General features: G+C 36.5%; 1 protein-coding gene across 46 annotated transcripts in view; it reads right to left on the bottom strand.

Annotated features, from left to right (window-relative positions):
- Window positions 1-21,510, bottom strand: part of SORBS2 (sorbin and SH3 domain containing 2) — a 142,919-nt gene that overhangs the window by 10,810 nt on the left and 110,599 nt on the right. For 16 of the 46 annotated variants that reach the window (XM_068186879.1, XM_068186878.1, XM_068186888.1 and 13 more), the window contains 10 exons: window positions 20,845-20,901; window positions 17,147-17,199; window positions 16,284-16,471; window positions 12,542-14,101; window positions 9,775-9,866; window positions 7,224-7,270; window positions 5,789-5,903; window positions 5,566-5,694; window positions 4,274-4,477; window positions 179-967 (listed from right to left, as the gene is read on the bottom strand). In XM_068186879.1, the coding sequence (XP_068042980.1) occupies window positions 179-967; window positions 4,274-4,477; window positions 5,566-5,694; window positions 5,789-5,903; window positions 7,224-7,270; window positions 9,775-9,866; window positions 12,542-14,101; window positions 16,284-16,471; window positions 17,147-17,199; window positions 20,845-20,901 (3,234 nt within the window). The remainder of the gene's footprint in view (window positions 1-178; window positions 968-4,273; window positions 4,478-5,565; window positions 5,695-5,788; window positions 5,904-7,223; window positions 7,271-9,774; window positions 9,867-12,541; window positions 14,102-16,283; window positions 16,472-17,146; window positions 17,200-20,844; window positions 20,902-21,510) is intronic. The other 30 variants (XM_068186897.1, XM_068186900.1, XM_068186907.1 and 27 more) reach the window with 11 other exon arrangements.

The following is a 21,510-nucleotide window of genomic DNA, read 5'->3' as shown; positions in this document are numbered from 1 at the left end:
CCCTACTATGGGCAGGGACACCTTTCTTCTTAAACCCGCTTGCTCAGAGCTCAATTTTATCAAATGCAATTATGTAAAAGTGTGCCTGTGTGCAACAAAAACATGTAAATACAAGGCAGAGAATATTTATACTAAGTTATCTGAACACAGAAGTCAGGGTTGTCAGAAATTAAAATACCTTATCAATATTTGGTGAAGTATATCCTTCATAACAATCCATAGAATCTTCTCCACTTGCTATTGGGAATTCTACATTGTCATGTACCAGATCCTCCTCTATATACAGTCTAGTCAGTTCTTCTGTTGTGTCTTGTGCTTCTCCGGAGAAATCTGATTCTTGAGGTTCTGACTGATCCCCTCTATTAAGTGACAGGTCTGCCATACAGATTTCCTCTTTGTTTTCAGCACTTGCAGCTAGCACACTGGACAAGGAACCTTCTTCATACAGCGAAGGGATGTTACAGATAGCACGATGTTCACCTTCTCTTGTAGTATCTGACAAATCTCTAGGTACTTCAATAACTAAAGGGTCAATTATGCTTTCTAAGTCTTTATCTTTTCCTGACTTGGTATTGTTGCTGACATGCTTATATGCTATACCATGAGATGAGCTGGCTGAAGATGAGACAGAGGGAGATACAAGAGAGGACAGAGGAAGATCTGTAGGAGAGCTGAGAAACACCTCTGTATTTGGCAAAAAGTGACCATCCTTAACGTGGTGAATGCTATTACCTGGGGAGATTGCTACAGCTTGGGAGGTTGCAAATGCCAAAGAATTGAGTTCTTCTAAGTCACAAAGAAAACTGTCTAGAACTGATGGAAAAGTTAAGTTGCACATGCTTGAAGGTGAAAACTCAACAGTCCTTGAGAACAAGTCACTACAGTCAGCCTGGAGAATCTTTTGATCAATGTGTGACCAAGACGAAGGAAGTTGTCTGGAAAGTGGGGTCAGTGCTTGGGAAGGCAACTTCAAAAATAAGAAAAACATGGGAATTGAAATAGATAAGCAAGACAGAGAATTAGGATATGAGTAAGCTGGAAAAGAAAAATGTGCCATCATCTGGATTACAGGTGGTAAAATTTCAGTGACCATGGGTGTCTGAAATCACTACTATATGAATCAGAACTGCAGGAAAGACATTTGAAACATGAAACTATCAGGTTCTGGCTTAGGGCATAAATGTCAAACACGAAGACAGATCTGAATCATTACGTTCATGAAGGCACTGCATTTGATCTGCTAAAGTTATGCTACCTATGGTGCTCTGTTAGTAAGCCTGTCACAGGTTATTAAATCATACAATTAATATTAATGAAATTTTCCCAAACCATTACTCTTATTTTGAGAACAGCATTTTCAGAAGTACACTTCAGGTGTCATTAAATACTTCTTTCCAAATACAACAACTGAGGTAATTTCTAATTATTAAACTGTTAATACTTTTATTTTTCTTAGTACTTCTGAGTAAATGTTTAAGAAACATCTTTAATACATTGCATACTTTTATTAAGGCTTGGGCAGCTGCTCAGAATGAATGAATTTGAGAATTCAGAATTAATTTGTTTTTCAAAATTAACCCCATTAGATCAAAATGATGTCAACATTTGTGAAAGGTACATTCAGTTCAAACTGGACATAGGCAGTCAACGATGCTTTTAAAATAGTGACAGCACAGTACACAAGAGTATGCTTTGAGTACCGTTACACAATATTGATTGAAGTATCCTTCTGGTAAAACAATCGTCCTTTTCTAAGAATGAGAGACTGGTGAGTCATACGTACACAGCATCAGTGGATATCCATTGCTTCAGTAAATACTGAAAATGCATTTTTATTACTATTAATCCTCAAAATTAAAACTGAGCAAAAAATATTTTCATATAATCGTTACAACTATCCAAAATAATTAGATGTACACCTTTAAGTTGTCTGGACTACTACAGACTTTAATTATTAATGTAGTAGAGAAAAATAATTTCAAAAGTCTACATTAATGTTGCAGAATAGGGAAGCTAGTTTACTTACCTTCTGCTTGAGTTTTGTTGAGGCAAACAGCTTTATAACAGTTAGACAAACCTTTGTTACAGAGGCTTCTGTACCAATGTAAACAGTAAAGACTGATACAATGTAGTGTGCTAAAGCAGACTAGGCTGTTAGAGAAATATTCAGTCTCTTTCCCTCATCATTCCTCTTAAGCAAGGACCCCTGTTCTGTGGTTTTAAGGTCAATAATACTGCTGACGAGATTTTACCATTTTTACTTTCCCATGGCTATAAACTGCACTAGATCTAAAGATATAGATGAATTAGGCCAAGTTACAGAGAGCAAAACTCGCTCATAACTTGTATTGCTTATTTATTTACTGCCATTAGGCCAGAGAAGTTTAGCGCAATTGTTCTAGCAACAAGGAGCGATATGTGGTAAAAATCTTCAAAGGAATAGGGAAAGTGGTATCAGAAAGTGTGGTAAACTCTAGAACACCTTCAGGACTGATGAAATTCTTCTAGGTAGCCAGGATCAGCATGACTTCTTCATGGTATTGCCATTTCTGAATACAGCTGAATCCAGAAAAAAGATTGTCTGTTTAAGAGTCTCAGTGCAAGGTGGTTTTGTTTTTTTTACCTGTTTATTATAGAAGTATCCCATGTTAAAAAGAAGGCTTCTACCAATTTCCTTCCCTCATGAACTAATTTAGTAAAAACTAACTTAATAATAGTGGCAGGATACTTTTGTAATATGGATGTAAATGCTCTGAAGTATCACCTGTGCTCAACAAGGGCTATGGAGCTTTAGCAGGATACCTTAGAGAGAAGCCTGCTCCATAGAAAACAGGGAGAGGCATCTCTGGAATAGGGAGCACTTAAGCTGCCTCACTGCACATAATGCGTCACAGAACATAAGCTGCCTCTTTGAGTTGCCTTCAGGACCCTCTGGATTCCTGTAACAGTAAGGGGCCCTAGCTTGTGAATACCTCAGTTGGCAGCTACAGAATTTGATGTTACTTGAACAGTTTTGTGGGAATAGAAGAGATAGGATCTGGTTCTCTGTTGTGACACATTCTGGAAAACTAGACAAGACCTGTTCCCAAACGAACTGTCCCAGACGAACTAATACTTAGTAATAAGAAATATTTTCAGAGGCTACTATTGCCTATAAATGACATCTTTGGGTAGCTTTTTGTAACCCCAAAGTAGTTAGTAAATGTGGAACTTATTTCAAAGTCTAAGCATGTGGATGACCACCAACTATGGAAGTAGATAGAAGTAGAAAAGGGGACAAAACCAAATGAAACATGAATTAATAGCAGGATAAAGAAGTTTATAATTACACACAAAACCCACTGCCCATGCTGAAGAGATAAACAGCAAAGGTAAAGAGGAAGACCTAGAAAAGTTTCCATCTTGAGTGTTCAAAGTAATGGATAACAAGTTCATTCTCAGCACAGTTTGCATGCAGAAACTTCCTTAGCTTCCATCACTGCCAAAAATGTTATGTTCCCCACACAGGTGAGCGCAAAGCCTCACAAGTGAATGATAAACCAGAACACAGGAATCTTTCTGCAGCATCCTGTAATATGATTTGTGGTGGTTATCTAGACTAGGAAGGAAAACAATTTGGAACCTACGGTACACATCTGGTGTGAAAAATATACAACCATAAAGGTCTGAATTCAAGTTCATTGACAATGTGATGACAGTCACCTCACTCCTGAATGAAACAATACTGTCAGTTTGTACCATGCCAAAGAATGTACCAGCATTCTAGCCTCCTCACAGAATGGCAAAAAGAGGAAGGTTTTGGTATAGAATCACTGGCTGTTCTCCTTTGCTTCCAAAGGTACAGAACTGGTCTTGGCAAGCTGTGTCCTGCATGCTTGTGGAACCATAGGCTTTTAGGACAGCTGTGTTACGGGACTGTCTTCACATTGTACTATTAGAAGTCTGCTAGACATATACCCTTAATGCTCAAATTCTTGCTAAGATTCCCAAATATTTTTTTTTTCTGTTGACTTGACCTTTCTGCCCAAATTTCACCTGTCTCTACTAAAAATAATGTAATAGCCAATGATAAAAAGAGCATAAATCCTGGCAGAACATGAGACACACTTGTCTATAAAAGTTATTTATTAACAGCATAGTAATGTAATTCTACCTGTGCAAGAAAGAAAATGTTGTGTACTTAATGACTAAGTTATGTATAATGTTAACAAAAAAATTACAAGTCCTTCTAAACCCACTCTAGGGGTGGCAGCTAACATCAGAAAATCCTTACCTTAGTTGAACTTAAATGATGTATTCTGTCACTAGAATAGCTTTGGGGTATTGGAGGGTCAGGATAGTCATCAACACCTTTTGATGGATTCTTTTTGATGACTTCTACATAGGAGACAGGGAAGATGCCTTGTTTGTTAGTTCCTGGCATTTTACCTTCATACCAGTTTTGATCAACTCGCTTAAGAAGAATTACTCTGTCTCCCTGAAATGCATTATGAAAATGAGTTATCAGCACATACATTGAAAGTTAATTTTGCACATAACAGGTATTATTTTAACACATAATATTATCTTCCCTACACTGCTGCTTCCCACCAGTCTTGAGCATCATCTCCATTTTCCCATTTTTCCTCCCATTGATAATAGCCCTATATAAAACTACCATCCCAGTAAAATGAGGGGTTAGGCATGGACTAAAAATGCTGCTCTTTTTTTCTGAGGGCAATCTCATGTAGTCCTCTCCTCTTGCTTGGGACATTAACATGAACACTTTTCTTTGGAACAAAACCTGTTTTAATTGTTGGCCAAACCACTAGGTAATGCCCCAACTATAGTATGCACAGACTGCTATGCCTGTTTTTTCTTAAGAGTGATAAAAGTTAAACAATGAAATCCATGCAAGTGCTTTGTTCAGTAAAACTGGAGTAAGTGAAGGTAGTAAACTAAAAATGGTGAGTCTGTTGAAAATATGAGAGAAATAAGTGCTTCTCCTATGTAAAATGGGCAGGGTCTCACTGTTTTTGGAGATTGTAGAAACTTAAATGGGAAACATCAAGTTTATATTCAAACCTTTTACTTCATGAGCCACACCCTTCTTTGGTTTACATGATGTAACATTATAAACAAAGAACTGTTATTAAATACAATATTTAAATTCACAAAAATATCTCTGAGGCTTAAAAAAAAATCTCTTACCTTCTGTAATTTTCTATTTATTCTGCGATAAATCCTTACTATAATAATTGTGACAGCCAGGAATAATATTTAAATAAAGGAATAGATAATTGAAGTGAAATTTCAAAATTTAGCTGGACAGTTAGCAGATGACTGCATATGCTACTCTGCCACAGTCCAAATTAAAGGCAATACACAATTACAGTATTTGCAGCTAGCTGAGCCAGACTGCAAGCCAACAGACTATTATGTTAGAGTTTCCTACCATGGCATTGCTTTGTGCATTGCAAATCTTGAATGCAGAGTGCACAAAGCACAGTATTTACCTATATATAGATTCTGTGTAGCAGGAGACATTATAATGGTATTTTGATGGAAGATAGTTTTCAACTGTACCTTTCTAAGTGATAACTCCACATTTGTGTCTGCGCTGAAATTATATTTGGCAACAGCTTCTCCAATCTCTCCAATCTGTGCAGGGGGAGGTGGCCTGGCAGGCTGTGCTTTTTCTGGGGGAGAAAGTTTCTAAGGAAAAAGAAAAACCAGATTTTCATCATTCTCATGTGGTTTGTGGACCTATTACCCAAATTAATTAAAAGAATTAAAACAAAGAACAAACCTCAACATAAGAAATTGGGAATATTCCAACTCTTCCATGGTGCTCACCCTCATACCAGTTTTGATCAATTTTCCTGAGGATATAGACAGTATCTCCTTTCTTAAAGGACAGCTCTCTGTAACAAATTTATTTATATCAGACGTTTATATGTTATATTTAAGCCTTCTCCCTGCATGGTTCCTGAGATCTTTACAGTTTGGAACTAAAACAGAATGTAACAACTAAACAGTTGAATAAAAAGTGTCACAGATGTGGTACATTTATCAGTTGATCATAACATAGAAAATCAATGACTCGCATTTATGAATCCTATGCAGTATCTATATGTTACAAAGCCTGTCTTACTTTGTGATTCCAAGGAAGCATTGCTAGTTACCACCAGAGAACTCAGTATGATGTGTGCATGCAGGTATGATGTCTTTTGGATCAGCTGTTTAAGTACTGCTTTTATGACAGGCATCAGAGACATACTTGGTGTGTTCTTTATGTATTCAGTATGGAAACCACAGAGTGTATTCCACATCTTTATGGCCTGTCACTATCTTTCTGCAGCATAACAGCTTGGTGTGCTTCTGCTCTACACAATTTCTTTTTTCATAGCAGCTATTCAGAATCATGATGCATAAAGGTTTATTTATGTTCTCACCATTTGTCAATACTCAGAGACTGTGCTATGTTAAATGTTGGATGCCAAAAAAAGGGACTTTTTAAATCATTAAGAATATTTTCAGATCCTGGCATGGGAGATCTTTGCTGTATCATCCATTTGGTTTTTCAAGAACTAATGTGCTGCTCTGGTAATTTCAGTTGTGAGTTTTGTCCTGACACAGCTAATGTAATTCTATTGTCAATGTCTGGTCATATCTAAAGATTCTTTAAATGTCTTGGATCATTGGAACAACAGCAGAAATGAATTGTAGACATTCTACTTTGACTTTCTCGCATTCTAAATCAGTGGTTCCCAATATTTTGTTACGGACCACTGCTTTTTGTGTTAGTATGTAGCATGTCACATGCTGTAAAAAGCCTGTGTATGTTAAGACAGACAGGAAGAGGCTGAAGCGTTACACAGACTTTTGATAAACTCATTATCTATGGCCGTAGTTTAAGCCATTTACCCTCTGTCACCTAAATGTAACTCACAACAAACAAGGAGCATTCAGTGTGTGTCCTTCACAACCTGTGCTCTAGAAGGCTGAAGATGCACAGCTGTTGATGTGTTCAAACAGATACAATGGAGAATATAATAGATTAAGATAACTTTATTACAAAGTAACATTTCACACAGTTTGCTAGTGCAGGGACTACTGTGACAGCAAGCAGGGTCCTCATGTCCATGGCATTTGCTGTTGAAACTGGCTTGAACACCACTTGGGTGGTAGAAAGAGTTTGCTTGAATTATGAATTCTTGAATGAACAAAAGTCTAGTACTTACTTAGAAGTTTGAGCTTTAAAGTCATATACAGCTCTAGCTGGCAGTTTCTGAAAAACAGGTGAAGTGATTAATACATTCAGGTAGTATTACTATATGATAAATGTGTTTCAATTTTTAAAAGGTGACCAAGATCCAAAAAGAAAAGGATGAGTCGTTCTTGAAGAAATAGGCAATGAAATATACATCTTTCTTTTTTAAGGCAGTTAGGTGTTTGGGACTTAGTGTTCTAAAACCAGAAATAACTAAATTTTAATGCAGACTACTTTGGAACTTGATGTTTAAGAGAAGTACCAAAGTAAATAAAAAAGTTAACTATGTCAATGAGACTTTTAGGCAACTAGATCTCTAGGTACAACATAAATACACATATTTAATATTCTGTAGTATTTTAGGTGCCTTTAATGTAAACCTGATTTCTGTAGGCTAATTTTAATTGCAATGATGCATTACATTTATATATATATACACATATCCTCTGACAGCTGGAAATGGTTGGAATATTTTTAATTTCTATAATTACATTTATAGTTTTAAGAAAGCACAGTACTGGAGGGGATCTGAGTCATCTGTGCAGCTCTCTTGCTATCACAGGCAATCACATGATAACATTTCTTTCACACATTTATCAAGTTCTGTCACCAAGTGCATGTAAGCTCAACACTGTTTCAAAAAAAAAAAAAAAAAACAAAAAAAAAATCCCTGTAAAACAGCCCTAACTCTCCTCACCTGTATGGCTGACCCACTTTCACTGTTTTCAAAGCTGTAATGAAAATATGAACTGATCTGACCCAACAGTTTCACTCATGCACTGTCTGCATCGGACAGCACCAGATCCTTCAGAGGAAGTGAAAAGCAGAACCACATGAGGGCATTTGTTAAAAGTGATTTAGTCTTGCTCTGCAAGTACTTGCCCAGATAAGATCACCCCATTCTAATAAATGCCTCTCTAGGATGTACTAGTGACTAGAATGAGTTGATTATGCTATTTCTGAGAGATACTATTTGTCATGATGTAAAGGTGCACATCTTTTTATGACAGGAATAAAAAGGGACACTTGTAAATTTTACATTTTACCTTTATTCCAGGCCAGGTGTTCTTGATTTGGTTCTCTCCCTTCTTGTCATTTTAAGACTGGCAAATCTAGCACACCTACAGAATTGTCTTCACTATAGTAAGAAGTCCCTGAAGTTATTATGGGGATCCTGTCAACTTGAATTTTGCCATACCAATATGATTTTCCATTACAGCTCTCCTTCAAATAAGATAGCCTAAATTGAAAGTATTTTTCTGTTCCTTGCTGTTATTAAAAATGGTCTTTTAGACAGGAGGGGAGGAGGTCTTTTAGACATGAATCAACATATGATTCATATCAACTGTAGCAAAGCTCTGTTCAGTCTTCCCTGATTTTGGTACAGCTGGTATTGTAACTATTAAAGCAAATAACAGAAAAAGTGGATATTAAAAGAACAGTGCAGCTGTTTAAATAAAAAAATACTTTGAAATGTACAAAACATACTAGAAATAGAGATGCCTTTCTTCTTTTAATATTTTTAAACATTTTAAAGTGATCTTAAAAATGGCTTGTAATTTAAGTATTTTATGTGTTTTCAAAATGAAAGATGACTTTCCATGTCACAAGATTCTTTAAAAGAAACATACAATATGGCTCCTGAAACTTTTTTATCCTGTATTTTGTAATGAGAAATCTTTTTTTAAAAAATCAGACTTTTAGTCAAATTGCAGCAATATAAGCATGTCAGTGGGGTATAAATGGATCTGAATTAAGTTCTAACCATACCACCTTTTATCAAGGTATATAGCCCAGAGCAAAATCTTATAAATTAGCAATTAAAATACAGTAATCTTTTATGTTGTTTGGAGAGAATTTATAGTTCTAGATCCATAAGCATTCTTAAAATACAGTATAATATATACTGTATATATTTTATATTTCAATATGTACTTTTCAGTGATGCTTAATGTTAATGTTACTTTAAAGGTGGTACATCTGCTTCCATTTTCTCTTCCAAAACATTACTACAAGCAATCAGCATGTAATTACAATCACCAACTACTACAGATGTTAGAGACTCCTCTTAGGCTAACTGGTTTTGTCTAATCCAATAACAGCAGTGGTTTGCTTTCCAAACAAAAATAACAGTGAAATATAGGTGTTTTGTATCAGTTTTGAAACTACCAAGGTAGTTTATTTGTTTAATACTTTGGGTTTCTGAAGAGCCTTTCCGCAGTCAAGTCTGTTATTTTTCTCTGCTCCAAACACACACTCCAATCAGTTTTGACAGAGCTGATCAGTAACTAGTGAGTTTATGTCCTTGTCTATTTAATAATGAACAGAAGAATACAGCTTATCTTACAAAGCTTGTTATTATTTTAATTTCCTGAAGTACCAATCTTCTTAATAAAAAAGGAAGATGCTGTTCCTTTGGTCTGCATCTTTATATAGTCTTAAAACCAAGACAAATCTTGTCTCAAATATGTTACCACTTTTCCATATGGGTATTGCTGTGTTATTTATTGTTGTTTCACTACCTCTTTGTCTGTAGTTCCTCTTCTCTCCCTTGGAGTACATCGTCCCACATCAGTGAAAGCAGAAGAATAGCTTCCAGGAGACTCCTGGTCTACTGAAAACAGAAATTATGTGAAACTACGATAAACAAAACCATTCAAATCTGTGATGCTACTTGCTTTCATTCAGGGGGGGTGAAAATATATTGAAATCTATTATTTTACATTTAACAGAAAGAAAAGCATGTGACATGATGGTTAAGAGCACCTTTAAAGGAAAAAAAAAAAAAACAAACTAACTTTAAGCAAAGGCCAAAGCTGTCCTCTGATCCAGAGCAGAAGAAACTCTATGAGGATCATTTATGCCTCACTGTGAAAAGGGATGCTCCCCTGCTGGCCAAGTGGAAGACATGACAGCAGTACTTGGACTCCATCAGGTTGCATGACATTGTTTTGGAATGCCAGCAATGTAAACACATAATTACATGCACAACACAGGATTCCAGCATGCTTCAATGAGAAAATGTGAAGAAACATAGTTTCCTCCTAAGTGATCTGAAGTGCATTTCTACTTTACCAGGGGCACATGTTAGGCAGCACAAGGGAATTTAAAAGGATGTTACTTGATAAAAACAACTCTGTTTTAAGAGATGGAATACAAGTCCTATTACTCACCAATCTATGTGGCAGACTTTTCTAAAGCACAGTTTACCAATGTTTATTACAGGATGGTGAATATTTTCTCATGTTTAGATAAGGATAAAATCAAAATCTTATACACTCTATAGCTCTGCAAGTTGAAAATGTGAAATAAAAATATAAATATTTAATGAACTGTCTCTCAACTTCTGAGAAGTACTGTTTTAGTCTCCTACTACCACAGTGGTACTTTCTTGTCAAAATGTGATTTTTGTTTGTCTTTCTTTGACTTCATTCCCACAATCTACTGTTACCAAGCTCATAAATTTCTAAAGAAATACAAGTGGAACAAAGAAAACAACTAAAAGCATCTCATCCATTCTAACTGGTTGTTGACTAAGCCACAAAAACTTGTGGCTATTGATAAATAAAATTGAGGTAAAGAGATAATTTTATTATTTATACCATTGTTTGTAAGCATGTCATTCCAGGTAAGTATTTCACAGCCCCAGTTCTGGACAGCTTTTTTGATATGGTATGTGCTCCTGAATGAGGATGAACACCTACTGCATAAACCTAAAGATACAATGAATGACTCCAAACACATCTATTTTTTTTCCCTTAAATTTCTAGCAGTAAGAGAAGGATATTGAAAAGGAGTGAAAATGCAGAAGCTTTCTTTTTTCTACAGTTCCTTATGCTGTCAATACTGCTAGTTTTCAATCATCTGCTATGACCTTCAGGTCTCTGTGTGGCTATAAGAGACACACACAGATCCAACAAAACATGAAAACTTGATTAGAAGTAGAGCTCAGCCATGACTGGTGCTGATGGAAACTAATGGAATATTCTGCTTCACTCATTCTCCATGCTACTTTAGGGATATTAATGTTGACAGAGTGTATTGCTTTCCTCATGCCAGGCTCCTTCATAGCTGCAAGAGCTATTAGAAATCCACGTTTACTTTATACTATGGATTTGCTTATTTTCACAGACTGGAAAAATCTCATTTAGCAACTACAATATATGAAAAACACATTTTTCAGCAACTTCAGTCTCATCATGTAGTACTGTCTGCCATGGTTAATTATGATCAGGCCTCGAGTATGACTAATTCGATTCTGAACTGTGTTTTATAGCTGTTTTTTACCAAATTTTCTTTTCTAAAGATGTCTATTACAGCTAGTTAAGAAAAGATGGTGGTAGTATCTTCAATTCTGATGTCTCTTGAAATACATATTTATTATTGTGCTACTTGCAAAAGTTACACCAAAATATGTGAGAATAAGGATCAAATGGGTCTGATTAAATATTGCACAATTTCTATATTAAAGACATTGTCTCTTACATCCATTTCTGATTTCAAGAATATCTTATAAGTAATTTTTTCTTTTTTTGATTAAAATAAAAGAAAAATCAAAAAAAAGAAGCAGAGCAACAAACAACTCAAAACAGTAACTTTAAAAACAGATTGGTCATACTTAGCCTGACAATTTCATTCAAGTTTTGATTATTGAGAAATTCCCTTCTAAGAAAACAGGGTATTTCTCAAAATTTCATAGACATTTTGAAATTCTATGGAAAGATTTAGTTTTGCTGCCACAGAAATTGGAAATTGTTTGAACAGTGGAAATGGAAACTTCCTAAAATGACCTTAACATCTATTCACAAAAAGTAACACAAAGTAGTGTATTCTTAAGAAAACAGAATTGACTTTCTATTATACTGGCAGAATTAACAGCACTTTTATCACTTAGATTTAACAAAATTATATCGTAAAACACATTTTAGATTCACATTCTTTTTTCCTTAGTGATAAAGAAAGGTTATCTGCATACTGTTTTCAGTTTCACCAGCATCTTATGATGCATGAATTCACTGCTTAGTAACATCATTATAATTTATAGAACTAATTTAGTTTCAATTAGTTGAAATGTGCTGCTACTTCAGTTGTCCTGATTACTGTATTTTGTGAATAGACAGCAAATTTATCTATCCTCAACACGTATGTGAAAATTATGTCCTTCGCTAACAATTCTGTGGTATGAGAGCTTCTTATGGATGACACAAAGTGGAATGAGAAAGGGTGGGAAACACAGGGAGTAAGGTTGGATAAGTCAATCACAAGGATAGAGGAAGAAAGTTAATCCACCTTGGAAACACAGTGCACTATCATTGTTGTTAGTTGCATCCATGTCTGGAAAAGAGGCACTAAGAGGTAATCTTCCACAATCATTCTGGTACAGTGGACAATGGATAGCACCATCTTGAGGCAGTGGATGAAAAGGCTGGTGCGTGGGACTCTTTTTCAGAGCTTTAAGAGATGAATTCCTTTCTGGAATGTCTGGAAGCAGCTCAGTAATAAGTCTGTGTAATATACTGTTGTCGGGCAAGCTTCCCCGCCTTTTTTCAGCTTTAATTTGGTCACAGATGTCTTTAAGTGCAGAATCTAGTGCTTCAAACACTGATGACTTGCATTTTTTCTTTTCAGTTTGTTTTTTAGGAGCTGCACTTTTTTTCCTCCGGAAAGGCACTGGACTGACGAGGAATGCTATCTTAGACAGGCCGGATTCTGCTTCCTGTCTCCTTGGATCTTCAGTGGTTTCTTGCTTAGCCCTTTCATGTTTTAGCATGGTGGTGAAGCGGGTGTAGGATGCTGGGCATCGCCCTTTGCAGGAGCTGATGAGATGCCTATGGTGGTGGTGATGGTGGTGGTGGTGATGGCCTGATCCATAAAAGCTTTCAGATGAAGTGAAGGAAAAATGATCAAAGTCACTTTCACTACAAAAGGATGAACCCTCTATCTGGATAAAGTCACTGAGATCAGAAACCACTCCGTCTTGATCGCTGTCTGAAAAATCTATATGTGATCGTTGTGGCTCATCACTGGTCACTTCAATATGAATTGGCACCAGGGTTTTAGACTTGTAGCTCCGTTGTACCTGAGAGGGATGTCTGACTGGAGTTTCTTCTTCCAGCAGGGATTCAATAGAAAATCGCCTCTTTGGACACAAGCCATTCTTAGGAGGCTCTAATGTAACAGTTGACAACATGTCATCACCAAGGTTCGGCATTGATTTTGACTTCTGAATTAACTTTTCAAATTCAGATATTCTGGTTGGCACCATGTCTCTGGGTACCTCCTCAGTAGAAGACTCTCTCCAGCCTTGAAGAATACCTTTGTGCTGTTCTTTTTCATATTGCAGTATTCTGGACTTGACAGAACAAATCACCTCAGAATTCATCAAGTCCTTACGATTGATGCGGTGCATCTTTTTGTACATCTTCAGGAAACCTGGAGCATCATGTGCAGATCTGTGACGAACTCTTGATCTACCACTACCACGGCCCTCAATGTATGGGGAGTTCCAGTTCATTGAGCAAATTTCTTTGGAGTCCTCCTCACATAACAGAGAGCCCATGCTTTCAGCCTTGGCCTGTGCATCAGGATAGCTGTCGTGATCATCTGTTAACAGGTCATCGCAGCTACGAGATTTCCTCTTTGGAGAAGCAGCTTCCTCTGTGCTACTCCAGACTTCTGCATTTTGGCGAGTCATTTGCCAGCCATTCTTGTAGCTGGTTGCCCTTCTTGAATCATTTGGAACAGCTAAATGTTGTCGGGAAGTGCTACAGTAATCTAATTCATTTGAGGTGTTGTGGTTGTGCACTGAGTAACTTATAAGGGATGGATATACTTTGCTAATATCCCCACCTTTATAATCCATAGAGCAGCATGGTAAAAAAGAGACATTGCCAGAAATTAAAAGATTCAGAAAGTTGGAATTAGCATCAGTAAGTATTAGAAAGACTAGAAAAGAGAGAGCAATTAGTGCATCTATCAACTTAGGTCAGTACATAGTTTGTTACAGCCTAGGACAGCAGAGCTAATAATTAAGTTATTTTCCAGCTGCAAAAATGCACTCATGGTAATCTGAACAACAAAAAGAATTCCTTATTAATTATGGAGATGTTATGTCGTCTACAACCCCTGCCATCAAAGCAACATAAGAAATCAGGCATTAATTGGGGATTAATTGGGATTTTTAAGCAGGTCAACAGACAATAAAAGCTGCAAAGGATATAAAGATGAAGCCACACAACAAATCTAGACCTCAGGGTAATACTGACTTTTCCACCTGGGCATTCTAAAAAGGTTGTTTATGATTTTTAACCTGTATAATGCTCAGAGTTCACAGCATCCACATATTCTAAGATAGTTAAAATAAAGATAAATCTTTGTATCAGATCAAATAGGAAATTTCTCCAAGTCATTCAGAGGTAGCCTGCTCCTTCCCTGTGTGATAGCACTGAAGGGAGCAGTGTTTTGTACAGCTTATGCAGGGCAGAACAAGGCAGCTCAGAAAGTGCTATGCAAGTGTAAAGGAAGGTGTATCAGTTTACTGAGCCCAACCACAAGGTAGAAGTAAAAATAACCCTTAGATTGATTTCCATAACAAAGGCCTGAGTTTTCAAGCTTTAAGACATATTTTTATGTTCATGGTAGATCTAGAAGACACTATGGGACAAATTTGGAACGGTGGTCTTTCATAATTGTACTGAACTTTCAAAAATAGTCTCAAGAGGCAACATTCACCTCAGGAAGGGTGCTTCAAACAGCTCAGTCTGCTTTCTAAAAAAAAATGAATCTAGACCTGAAACTGAAACACTTGAGTTCAAAATTCATGCTGATCAAACAGTGTATAATGTGCTCCTTCTTTAACAAATTGGATAATTTCAAGAAAAATTAACGTTCTACAGGGGTCATAATGCTGGGAGAGAACAGTGTCACCTTCTGAAAGCTAATTGGCTGTGGAAGATATTCTTAATGAAAGGATTTTCAAACACAGGAAGTGTTGAAGTCATTCTTAGTGCTTGTTATTGGTGGTGGAGTCAAAGGCACATGCAGTCAAGTGGAATTTATCAACTTTTTACTGCCTGGCCTGGTAAGCCAAATGGATGAGTTAATCCACTTTTAAAATTACTGCTATAACACTTTAACATTTTAAATACATTTGCTTTTCAGCTACCTCACTCTCAATGTTCCTCACTGCTTTTCTTTGACACCTTCTGTTGCAGTCTGGATATTATATTCTTTTCACTGAGAATTTACTGTTACAGAAGTTTACTGATTGGTATAGCTACAAAATAGAGCAATTAAGAGAATAATAACAATAATAATTTGAACAGAAGGAGACATACTGTATGCAGTATTATTCTATATATTATTTTATTTTATGTTTTACTGGAAGCTTTTTGTCCCTTCTAGAAAAAACTCAAACATCCAAAACTCAAATGAACTGACTCTGTGATCTCTTGGAGAGATGTGGAAAACAGTAATAGGATGGTGAGTTACTTACAAAAATAAGCTAATTAGATTGCGTCAGCTGTACTAAATACTTCCAAGGATTTAGAAAGTAAAAAATCAGATTATGGATGCTTTCTTGATTAAATTAGGTCCTGATAACTGACAGCTAAGACATCAGCTATTGATTTAAAAGGTCTACTATCCTGGACACACATATTTAATCTTACAGGTTATTTGTCTCAATTTACTTTCTCAATATAATAAAACTAGTTTTAAAATCACAATAATCCAGTAAGAGAGAAGTAGAGTTAATAAAAATTTTAGGGTTTATATGTTGTGGTAGAATTCATAGTCTTCTTTTAGTCAGTTCTCTTTTGCTAGAACAAGCAGTTGAAACTGGAAAATCCTTGTTACAAGTCCAGCTTTTCAGCTGAAAATTACACCTGTGAGAATAAACAAGTCAGCCTTTCACCAAAGAACCAAAGCTGTTGCATTCTGGGGCAATGCACCGAGCCAGGAGGCTGCTGCTACCAACATAAGAGTACAACACATCATCAGTAGTTTTCTGCTAACTAATGTGCTCTCTTACCTTTTGCTCTTGATGGAGAAGAAGGAGATGAGCTAGTTAAAGGCTTCCTAAGGGTGGAAGATGAGCCCTGTGTGTCTGTATGGCCCAGGTTAGGTCTGTTGGCGTTCTGATCACTGTGTGCCCTCTGGTGACTTACAGCAGGCTCTGACTTCCTTCGCTTTCTGTAGTCACTTGCAGTACTTGCAGAACTACAGAAAAAAGCAGTATCAGTATCAGTCTGATTCTGAGATCAGAATTCAGGAATTTAAGAAGTAAGGTCATAATTATATTATTGGCTTATAGATAAAAAATGCAAAATAAATACATGAAAAACCACATAAAGGGAAGAAGCACTGGTCTCACACATCTTACAGCCTATTTCCCAGTGAAAAGATTAATTTGTTCCTAACCTGATTGTTTTAAAGTTTTACACAACATTACTATGCCATTTTCTTTGAAATAAATGCATTGAGTTCTTTTAGACTATTTTTTGGAACTAGAGTTTAGGTGCAAAAATATGAAAAAGACAGAGACTGAGAACAGTCAAGGCATCATGCTTATGAAAACAGCACTGAATATGCTTCAGGTAGTAAGGGTAAAGAATAAATCACTTCTGTTGAGAGAGAAGCTCAGGGATATTAGTGGAAAGACCCAGAACACAGTGTGGTTAATTTAAATGCAAACACTAAGTCCTTGTAAAACTAAAATAAAATCTACACATCAGTATCAAAAATCAACACTCTCTCCAAGCATCTAATTTGCCAATAGCTCACAAGGTGAATGTTAAAATCTGACTCTTCACAAAATCTGCTGATTTCAGGTCCCGGAGAAGACCCTCAGGCTGGATAATGTGTGTTTGCTGAAGTATAGACAGTATTTTTTACCTGGAGGGCCTGTCCAGGCCTCTGTCTGTTGAATAGTGATGATATAAGGAAGCCTATGAAAACAAACACATAGATTGTTATGTTTGTAATTGAAAAAAGAGTGACAATTTTTATCATTTTTGATGACTCCTTGTTACTCTGTAGCAAATTCTTTAACAACAGCCCACGATAATTAACATCCTGAGCACTCCATCACAGACACAGCAACATTTAATGAGAATAATTGATGCAGTTCTTAAAACCATCGCTAGATTTCATTGCCTATTCTACTTCAGTAATTTTTTTTCCTTTAAAGCACTGCTAAGTAATGATCCCAAATCATGCTTTTATATATACTTTTCAAAACCAGACACGACAGCTGAAACAAATCTTTATTATAAAACCAGAAAAATCTGAAAATTATTCCTTTTTGTACATGTGAGGTCTGCAAAGCTTCTCTTCATCCCTCAATTACTCACCAAAATCCCACAATCAATAATAGCCAGAAACCTTTGTCAATCCCATGATGTTTGTGGTCAGCAACTGGCCTTATATACCTTATAATCCTGGTAAGAACAGTTCTCATCACAGAAAATTAGTCTTTGCTTATGGAGTTACAGATGTAGCTACTGCATGAACACTGGGAGATGGAACTTCCATAACTGTATTATTAATACAAAGTCAGCCTTAAATGACTACTGATTTTAAACCAACCATTTCAAGCTTTCAGTCAGAATTAAGTAATATTACAGTTCTGGTAACCAGGTATGAATCAAGAATGAACTGCATGGTTCCTGGGGTATTTCTTCATGGGTACAAAGCAGTCAGGTTCAAGAATTAAACTTCTTTCAAGCTCCTGGCATGTCATTTCAGCTTTCCATAACTCAATGAACTGGAAATAGAACTATCATACAGGTTTCTAAGGTGCAGGAATTTTTTTTTTCCCCTTTATATACAGAGACCCTTCTTGGCTTTTTCCCTGCATGGAAAAATCTTTGTCCTGAAGGACTGCCGAAGTAATGGCGCTCACGGGCTGTACAAGTCCTTTCTTTTGTTGGATTTTTTTTTTTTCCCAGTTATTTGATTTGCAAGTTCATGAACAGAACTTCACCCGATTTGTTAACTGACACTTAGGTACACCTCCAGAAGTCACCAGTAATCTTAGAATATTTGGGAACAGATTTTTTAGGACTGTGGGGTGGGGAAAGCCACACAAACATGCCACAATATGAAACAAATGTTATCTAAAACCTGAGCTAAGATAATTCCAAATGTTCACATAGTTCATATTTTCAAGTTTTTCTTTACACTCTCTGAAGGCTTAAAAGTACTTTGTGGTTCTCCCATCTCTCTCCAAATGGAATGATTGTAAGATATATATCCAGTACTATGAGATCTGTCTGCAATAAAACCATAGAAGCCAGACAGACACAGCGTCGCGCACATCAACAGCCAGTATAACCACAGTAAGCAAAGGCCTCAGGTCTGTGTGCTTCCCTGCACTACCTGTAAAACACACGTTCAGCCTGTCCCGGAAAACATTTGAGTCCCATTTCAAAACTGGCCACAACCATCTCTCTTCTCTTGACCAGTCACTGCCACGGTCTGGAACCAGCCAGGAGGGAAACTCGGGAGCACAGGTGATCTCTCAGAGCTGTTGCCAACCACTTCAACTAGCAACCACCGACCACCTGGGAGGTGACAGTGGCCAAAGGCTCCTGAGGCAGTGACTGCTTCCCACCACCTGTACTAGCTCCATGCCTGTACAGACCATGATGTCACTCCCAAGGGTGGAGCAGATCCTCAGCGTCTCCTATGGAAGGCTGTGGGTAAATCACACAGTGGAAATCACACCAGAGGGAACTTCCTCATCCACAGCACTCCCCAGGCCATACACAGATGGCTAGAAGTGCATATCATGCCAAAATTGACTGCTGGCTTAGTGGCTTTTGCTTTTCATCCTTTATGATTATCTTATCACCTTGAATGTAACTTGCCCTTTTATCCTTTATTTGACGCTGGCTTTGAAGTTTTTTCTATATGAGAGATCCTGTACATTGCCCATTCTACAACACTGATTTTTACTACAGGCATGTATTATTTTATAGATTGTGTGGAGTTTATACCTTCTCTCCATAGGTAGAGCTTAACTGATGTGTCATAGAGAGGAAAGGTGAAAGTAAACACTGTGTGTGGTTGTTTTTTATTGCTTGTTTTACTGTTTGCAGCTGTCCTGTCATCTCTTGGGCATTTATTGACCCTCTTTTAGATGGCCCAACTGAACACATCTCTTCCATCTCCAGAGATAATTAGCCATCTTCCACAACATTCAACACTGCTCTAGATGAATAAAGGCCACTTGAAAAAAAATTAGATATTGGAGATGACAACTCCAAACTACCAAATACAGTCTTTTTTGAATACTTTGCTTTTACTAAAAAAATGAGATCTATATTTAGAACTAAGCCTGTATTTTAGCTGTTTTTATGCATCAAGGCTTTAATGCTGACTAAAAAACGGAGCTAGGGAAAGTAGGCAAAAGTAAAAGGAAAATAACAAATAGGCTTGTTTGCATGATGGTTATAATACTTTATCAAGTTATTTTGAATAGTCTCCTCCTCCGGAGAAGTATTAAGTTGCTGTCGTTTTTGAACATGATTTATCATATTTAAAGATTGTTAAAATTTCAAAATTAAAGAGAGGACTTCTTTGTAAATTAATCAAAGAGAAAACCAGTGTTACTTAATAACCATTTTACCCCGACCTACTGAACATGGGAATATTGCAAAGTCATGTTAGGGCTTTTAAATTGTCTTCCTTGATATACTGAAAACCAACAGGAATTAGAAAAGGCCTACAAGCTTTATGTTTCAGAGAACTGGGCCCAAATTTCACAACTATGAGGTTTTTCAAGATACACAGAGAGCTTAAAATCAAATCAGAGTAAATTGCAAACAATTAACAATTTAAGACCACAATTTGAGCTTAACGTTTGGAGAAACTACAGAAGATGAGAGTGAATCACAAATATGGATGAAGTAAAGCCACCATATGGAGCAAAGCTGCCAGTAAAGGATTCACTGACTTTTGCCCTAACGCTGTAAAAATGGGGAGGGAGTGGAGAAGGAATGAAAGCCTGAATCTCTCCCACTCAGAGTAGGACAATGCCAGCCCACTACCTGACCTTGATGAATTTTATTTGGAGTACTGACAGCAACTGTCAATCCTGAGTTATAAATTACAAAAGTACTATTAATTGCTGTTTTACCTGATGAGCAACCTTAGTCATAAATACTTAATTGGAGAAATGACAGCTTAGCCACAAAGGCTTTCACTTGACACATAGAATTTGCAGTCAGGTATTTTAATAAAAAAATATACTGTGCTGATGGATTAATTGGACAATGCACTTGCCCAACTCTGAAAAGTGGGAATTTGTCAAAGAGTTAGAAACGTATGGAGTGTTGTGTAATTCTGGGTGTTAATCTCTGAGAACTTTTGGGTATAAGGACTCACAGTTCCTAGGATAATAAGATCAACATCCAAGTGCACTAGTGATCTGGAAAGATATGAAGACAAAGATACAATGATTGTGAATTAGAAATGTCTCACTGCTATCAGAAGGAAACCACTAAATTTTAACAAACCTAAGACATAAATGGTGAGCATTCCAACCCTTCTTCCCAAGAGAATCATCTGAAAAAGAACCATTCATTTACCTCATTGGAAACACCAGAAGAACTGTCTTGAACATAGTCCAAAAGCTTTTTAGGTGGCTGCATCATAAAAGCAGAAGTGTAGAGATGAAATGGAGTAGAATCAATGGCAGCAAGGAATGAAACATATGGAAAAGGTGACACAGTTAGAAATTAAGTGTTGACAGTGTCAGATACAAAGAGTGACATACATGGGTAGAATGGAAGGATAAATGTGTTATTTTAAAAATATCTTAACAAAATGTTAGTAACTTTAGGTGGTAAAATTTACAACTGGAATGGTTGAATAAACAGCTAGCAGTTTGTAACACTGAGAGAGAAAAGTCTAAAGCATCACAGTTATGCTCTCTTGGAGGAATGTCAATATATTTTATCTTAGTTATTGTTATCAGTAAAATATTGTTGAGATATGGTTAATCAGAAGAATTTATCTGTATTGTTTCTGCCCAACTAGAGGGAGAAATGATAATACCACTTGAATGGCAGGATAATGGAGATAAAAAGTAATGCACGACAATGTGATAACATTATAGACCACTGCACAAGAAATTATCCCAGATATATTTACCTTTTTTTTTTTTTTTTTATTTTCACAGGATATTCAATGGGTTATTTTTAAAGTGCTATGATTAAAGCATTAAGGTTTTAAAAAAGTGTATATTATTTGCT

Source organism: Anomalospiza imberbis, chromosome 4 (assembly GCF_031753505.1).
Source record: "Anomalospiza imberbis isolate Cuckoo-Finch-1a 21T00152 chromosome 4, ASM3175350v1, whole genome shotgun sequence".
Taxonomy (NCBI): Eukaryota; Metazoa; Chordata; class Aves; order Passeriformes; family Viduidae; genus Anomalospiza; species Anomalospiza imberbis.
This window is presented reverse-complemented; position numbering and strand designations above follow the sequence as displayed.